A 7,594-nucleotide genomic window follows, 5' to 3' on the forward strand; every position below is an offset into this window, starting at 1 on the left:
ATTTTCCAAAATTTACACACAAAAATATACAAAATTTTTATGCAAGTGAACTGGACAACATTCTTCATTTATTCAGAATTTAAGATTCTGTGTGGTTAAAGGGGTTATTTACTTGATGAAAATCTATATTCCCCGTTAAAATGGAGGAAAACAGAATTTCATGAAGCAGAGGGAAATTGAGAGATCCAGATTGGACAATACAAAAATAGTTTATAAAAATTTTTACACTTTGTTGAGAAAAAAAGTTAACTTTCATCGCCCTCACATCCAAATGGCGTAGAGGTACACATCTCCACACGCGATTCGGATCTGCCAAAAAAAAAAAGGTTTTACCTCTTCCGTTGAAGAAAGTAAAAAAAAATTTCTTTTGTTTTAGACGTATTCATGATTTAATTTCAACATTTGTGGGTTGTGATATTTCCTAAGCTTTGATGCATGCACTTTTTCAAAATTTTGTTTACTTAAATTTCTTTTTATTTATTTTTTAACCAGTTTCTTGGTCATTCTTTTTTTTCCTATTTTTCTTTTTGTTTTTGTTACCCTTTACATATTTTTTCGTCGATATTAACCTGATAATGAATGCATCCATTACCTAGATCATCTTCGAATCATTTGAACTTTTTGGACATTCTTTCTTTTTATTTTTTTCAATGTTTACTTTTACTGAAACATCTTTATTTTTTTCAATGTTTACTTTTACTGAAACATCTTTAACTTTTTCGATGCTTACTTTTACTGAAACATCTTTAACTTTTTCGATGCTTACTTTTACTGAAACATCTTTAACTTTTTCGATGCTTACTTTTACTGAAACATCTTTAACTTTTATTTTTTCGATGCATCTTTTTCATTATTTTTAACCTTAACATTTTGAGAATTCTGCTGTCTAATGTGCAAAGATAAGTTGTCACTTTTAGAATTAGCAGAGATGATCAGTCTCTTACCAAATTGAGTAACAACTGGCCCGACACAATTAATAAACAAACAAAAATTTTTGCAAGTTTACAACCCCACTAAAGCATACAGTAAATCAGTATCAAGTATAAAAATTTAGCTGAGTTAAAAATTTCGCCTATCGTAATGAGGGAAACTCACAAATTTTGTTAAGTGTTAATTGTCCTTTTGTTTGGGTAACATATAAGTTTTCACATTTTTTTAAACGGAATATTTAGTTTTGACCAAGTCCGAAAAAGTAAAAGAATTACAAATCTCTTTTTTTTCTTTTTGGACATAAAATTGGTAATTTAATTTGTCACAATAGGGTGTTAGGAAATTCTAATATTTTTATTTCTATTTTTATTTTGTAAATATTTTGAGTGTATTCAGTTACTAATACATTTCAATTTGTATTTATCATTTTCCAAACTATTTGTATTAGTTATTAACATTTCTTGATTTAATTTATAATTTCTACCACACCGCAATTGCATTCAAAATAAGAATATTTTAATGGCATTTTTATCTTCCCCCTAAACACTATTGTTAATTCCCATTAAACATATAGATGGCGCTGTAAGCGTAAATTAAATTTAATTGTAGAACTGAGTGCTGGAAGCAGCAGTGTATGTGTATGTGTCATGTGTATGAGTAACGGGCTCACGAGCGAGTCCGTAATGCTGGTACAAAATAAAAGAGTATAAAATAAATACAGTCCAATTATTGTGTGTGAGCTATTGATCTGACCAAACTGGTCAAATGGTCCGTCGAGCCGGAGGTGAGTTAAAACCTATGGATTAAAATACGAATTTCATCACTTAAAAGGTATGTACCAGTTTTGAAATTTGATTGAGATAAACTGTGCATTGACTTTATATTGACTATATATAAATATAAACTATGTTTAAAGGAGCGAAAAAAGAGGACTTAAGGCAAATTGCCATTGAGTTAGGTGAAAATGTTACTGAGACTATGACTATTATTGAGCTAACGAACTTAATAAAAAACAACGAAACATTTGTTAAAGAGCCAGAACTTGTTACTGACATAGCAAATACTATAATTAATGATAGAAAAGCAGAAAAGGAATCGTTGTTACAGTTAGAAAAATTTAAGTTTGAGAGAACAAAAGCAGAATTAGAACTTGCTAAACTGCGAAACGAAAACAAATTTGAGAACTCCGAAAGTACTGAATCGCTGGATTCACTCGTCAAAAGTGTCCGGACTCTAACAGTTAAAGTTCCTAGTAGACCTGAAGGTTGGAGTTATTTTTTCTCATCCTTAGAAAGGGCATTTAACTCTAAAAGTGTACCCGAGAAATACAAGGCAGAAATTCTGTTAAATTTATTAGGAGAAAAGGCCACAAACGTGATTACTTATATAAAAGATAACGAGTTAAATGATTATTCTAAAGTAAAATCAATCGTAATAAGAGAGTTTGAGCCCACCCCTCAATCGTGTTTAGAACATTTCAAAAATACATTCCGACAACCAAACGAAACACACGTACAATACGCGTCTCGATTGATAACAAATTATGATTATTATTTGAAATTAAGGAAGGTGTCGGATTTCGAAACATTAAAAGAGTTAATCGTATCCGACAAAATCTATCAAACACTTGACAAAGATACCGCATATCATATAAGTATGAAACAGGGAGACGATTGGTTCAAACCCTCTCAATTATCGAAAGAGATCGATCTATACTACACATCGCGTGGGAAAAAATTAGTCAATAGTTTAGAAAACGTAAAAAATCCCCACTCAAAAAATGCTTCGCGAGTATTCTTGTCAGATGCTAAAATTTCCAAATGTGTTTTATCGTGTAGTGAAAATCATCCATTATATAACTGCCCTGCTTATAAAAACTTATCCGTTAATGATCGAGTAGAAGTTGTTAAAACTAATAAATTATGCTTTAATTGCTTAGGAAATAACCACAGAGTATCAAATTGCAAATCTAAGTATTCTTGTCAGAATTGTAAAAGGCGTCATCACGGGACTTTGCATTTCTCTCCTGAGAAAAAACCGTATGAGGCATCAGCGACTGCTAGTCGAAGCGTGCTTTCCCCCACCGCAGCTGAATTTATTACCAATCCTTCTAGAAGTGCGGAAGTTAATCAAAACAAAAACGAAGAATATTTTGCGGCTGCGAGTTTCGATTCGAATTCAATACAATCAAAATGTGTTTTGCTTAGTACGATTATTTGTTACATAAAAGATAATGTAAACAATTTAATTCCTTGCCGGGGTTTGCTTGATGTGGGTGCGAATTCGAATTTTATCAGCAAAAGATTATCTGATAGACTTAATTTAAGGAAAGAAAAAATAAATGCCTCAGTGTCAGGATTAAATGAATTGTCATTAGAAATAAAATCACGAGTGAGTACTACCATTACAAATGAGGAGGGAAATTTTAATTTAGATTTAAACTTTTTAGTTGTTCCAAGAATAATGGATTTTACCCCATCTAAACCAATTCAATGCAGTTTCCCAGAATTAAGAGATGTGAAATTGGCGGATTTAAGTTTTAACATGCCAGGTCCTATTGATATACTTATAGGCGCGGAGCATTTTTATGAAATTATGAGGATAGGGCAAATACAACCCCCTAATACAAAGTTAATTTTACAAAATACGGTATTCGGTTACGTTGTAAGTGGGAGCATACCAACAAAAAATTATGATAGGGTTCACTGCGGATTAATAAAGGATAACACGGAATTAGAAAAGTCCATTAGTAGATTTTGGGAGCTAGAGTCCATTGGCATTAATGACGAGAATGAAAACATTGACGAAAACGAAGCCCTTAAGAACTTTAATGACACGGTGAGCTTTAAAAACAAGCGATACGAGGTAGCCTTACCTTGGAAGAAGAACTGGCAGGAGTTAGATGATAATTTCAACATTGCAAAGAAGAGACTTGACTCTCTGATTAAAAGAATGAATCGTGATAATTCACTATACTTAGAATATTGCGAAACTTTAAAAATTTATTTGAGAGAAGGAATAATTGAGAGAGTATTGGATCATTCAAAACCAAACGATAAGCCTGTGTTTTACTTGCCCCATTTGATTGTCAATAAAAAGGAGAGGCTAACCACCAAAATGAGAATAGTCTTCGATGCTAGTGCACATGGAATCGGACAATTATCTCTGAATGATTGTTTGTTTCAAGGGGTTAATCTGAATCCAAATATTTTTTATCTTCTGATCCATTTTCGTTTAAATAGAATTGCATTTCTGGCTGATATCGAGAAAGCATTCCTCCAGATATCCTTGAGTGATAGAGACAGAGACGCTGTGAGATTTCTTTTTGGAAAGGATCTAAAACATATAGAGATCTACAGATTCAAGCGAGTAATATTTGGAGTGAATTCTAGTCCATTTTTGTTGGCAGCTACCATTAAAAAGCATATAGAAAAATACCGTAAAGAGTTTCCATCCACAGTACAAGTACTTGATGACTGTTTATACGTTGACGATTTGATAGCTGGAGAGGACAGTGAAGAAGCAGCCTTTGAAATTTCTAAAAGAGCGAAACAAATCATGGGAGATGCTGGAATGAACCTAAGGAAGTGGATTTCGAATGATGAAAATCTTATGACAAAATTGAATGAAGAAAGATTTGATCTACTACACCCAGAGGACCTCGAAGGAAGTCTGCATCGAGTCCTAGGCCTTTCTTGGAATCCACTTAGTGACTTTATCACCGTGGAGATAGATGGCTTGCTTGAATTTCTTCAACAGGATAAAAATACCAAACGATTTTTGCTAATGGCTGCAGGAAGAATATTTGACCCTTTAGGTCTTCTCACTCCCTTCACCATCAGATTTAAATGTTTATTTCAAGAGATCTGGCAGAGGAAAATCACCTGGGATGAAGAGTTGCCACCCGACATTGCAAAAACGTGGAAGAAGTGGTGTACAGAAGTTTCTCAACTAAAAGATCTTAAAATTCCTAGACATGTGATGAGTCCTACAGGTGATGAGAATTTATGTGTCGAAATCCACACATTTTCAGACGCTAGTATCAAGGCCTATGGAGCCGCCGTGTACATAAAAATACGAGTCAAAGATCAAATCATTACCAATCTTGTGTCTTCTAAAACCAGAGTTGCACCCTTGAAGAAGATTACACTACCGAGGATGGAACTCATGGGTGCTGTGCTAGCAGCAAGATTAGCTAAAGAGGTGAAGAAAGTAATCGACCAAAAACATCAATCAACAAGCTTTTTCTGGACTGATGCTAAAATCGTACTCTACTGGATTCAGAGTTCAACCAAACGATGGAAACCTTTTGTGGCAAACCGTGTAAAAGAGATTCAAGCATTGACAGCCCAGACATCATGGCACCACTGTGCTAGTAGAGACAATCCCGCTGACATGCTAAGCAGAGGTGTGACTGTTGACGTTCTTCTTGGCAGTGCGAAATGGTGGTCTGGTCCTGACTTCCTGAAAGAGAACATTCCTGACGCTTATGAGGAGCAAACTGTTCATGAAGAAGAGTACCAAGTTGAACTTAAAAAGAACTGTGATTCCCATTTAGTGACATTAATTTCTATAGATAATGCTTCCCTTTTTGAGAAAATTCTTACCTTATCTAACAATTATACTAAAATTATTCATGTATTGAGTTTTCTTTTCAGATTCATTTACAATTGTAAAAATCCAGATGCAAGAAAAATTGGTCCCTTGTTAGTAAGTGAATTAAATGCAGCTGAAATTTGGTTGTTAAAATGTTTACAACGAAGTGAGTTCCCAGAGGAAATCAAAAACTTGGAAAAAGGTAAGCCTGTTCCGAGGAACAGTAAGTTGTCTTCATTGTGTGTTTTTCTAGATGAAAATAAGCTGATGAGAGTTGGTGGTAGATTATCTCTGTCTGACTTGCCTGTTAATTCTAAGTTCCCCATCATTTTACCGGGTAAGAATTCTTTAACCACCATAATTTTGAGATATTGTCATTTAAAATATTTGCACTTGGGACCACAAGCATTATTATATCAAGTTCGACAAAAGTTCTGGCCTCTTAACGGTAGAAATAATTATAGGAAAATTGTACATAGTTGTATCACATGTTTTAAAAACAAACCTGTTATGAGTAATCAAATAATGGCTGATCTACCAAAAGAGCGTACAAGACCTAATTATCCATTTAACATCACGGGAATTGATTTTTGTGGCCCATTTTCTATTAAGTTCAAAAACCAGAGAAAAGGGGTCACAAATAAGGTTTATGTTGCTGTTTATATTTGCTTGTGTACCAAGGCAATACACTTAGATTTTGTAACTGATTTAACTTCTCAATCGTTCATTGCCAGTCTAAAACGTTTTTTTGGGAGACGGGGCAAGTGTTCAAAAATTATGACCGATAATGCAAAAACATTTATCGGTGCTAACATTGAGATTAAGAAGTTAAGGAAATTGATAAATTCCCCAGATGAGACGTTAGCCAGTTATTTTACTAACGAAGGGATTGATTGGAAATTTATCCCACCAAGGTCACCAAACTTCGGGGGAATTTGGGAGGCTGGTGTGAAGTCGTTTAAGTTCCACCTAAAAAGAGTAATTGGCAATCAAAATTTAACTTTAGAAGAATTCTTGACAATTTTGACTGAAATCGAAGGTGTTTTGAACTCCAGACCTCTCACTCCACTATCACCGGAGTTTGATGAATTTGAAACTCTATCACCTGGTCATTTCTTGATAGGTAGGCCCATCACCTCACTCGCTGAACCCCAACTAATAGATATAACTGAGAATAGGCTTTCTAACTGGCAAAAGATTAATAAGTATAGTCAGAGAATATGGAAGTTGTGGAAAAGGGATTACCTTAATAATTTACAGGAACGTAATAAATGGAAATTTGAAAAGAATAATGTAGAAATAGGAACCCTGTGTTTGATAAAGGAAGAGAATTTACCATCTACGCAATGGTTAGTAGGACGAATTTTTGAGGTGATGCCTGGCCGTGACACAAAAATAAGAGTAGTGAAGTTAAGTTTACCTAATGGCAAACAACTTCAAAGAAATATTCGTGACATTTGTATTCTTCCTATAGAGTAATTGTGCAAATGAAAAATTAGCTTTAGTTTATATCTCAATGTCTGCTTTATGTCACAATGTTATTTGTATGATTCATATGTATATATTTTTTTTTCTCTGTATAACATTATATTGTTAATTGTGTAAAATTTATTGAAATTTGCAATTTCAATCGTGGGGAGTGTTAATTCCCATTAAACATATAGATGGCGCTGTAAGCGTAAATTGAATTTAATTGTAGAACTGAGTGCTGGAAGCAGCAGTGTATGTGTATGTGTCATGTGTATGAGTAACGGGCTCACGAGCGAGTCCGTAATGCTGGTACAAAATAAAAGAGTATAAAATAAATACAGTCCAATTATTGTGTGTGAGCTATTGATCTGACCAAACTGGTCAACTATAGTAAAATAAAAATATACATTCAACAAAGCAATAAATCATAGAAACTGTAACACATAAAACAATATATATGAAAATAATTTCTCGAAGCATTTTTTATGCCAATCAAAACAATCAGTTCACTGAAAAAAAAATGTCAACAGTAAATACAACCAATGTATAAAAAATAATTGTTTCAATTGAAACATCAAGCCTGAGAAAAAAATTAAAA

At 33.6% G+C, this 7,594-nt stretch overlaps 1 protein-coding gene across 1 annotated transcript; it reads left to right on the top strand.

Moving 5' to 3' along the window:
- The first annotated feature begins 1,836 nt into the window (after positions 1-1,836).
- On the top strand, positions 1,837-7,005 carry LOC147814162 (uncharacterized). Its single transcript, XM_087160236.1, has 2 exons — positions 1,837-5,863; positions 6,380-7,005. Exons 1-2 carry the CDS (start codon positions 1,837-1,839, stop codon positions 7,003-7,005), a joined length of 4,653 nt encoding a protein of 1,550 aa, XP_087016362.1.
- Positions 7,006-7,594: the final 589 nt, after the last annotated feature.

This window comes from Parasteatoda tepidariorum, chromosome 3 (genome assembly GCF_982258835.1).
Source record: "Parasteatoda tepidariorum strain Cologne lab strain chromosome 3, Ptep-v5.0, whole genome shotgun sequence".
Classification (NCBI taxonomy): domain Eukaryota; kingdom Metazoa; phylum Arthropoda; class Arachnida; order Araneae; family Theridiidae; genus Parasteatoda; species Parasteatoda tepidariorum.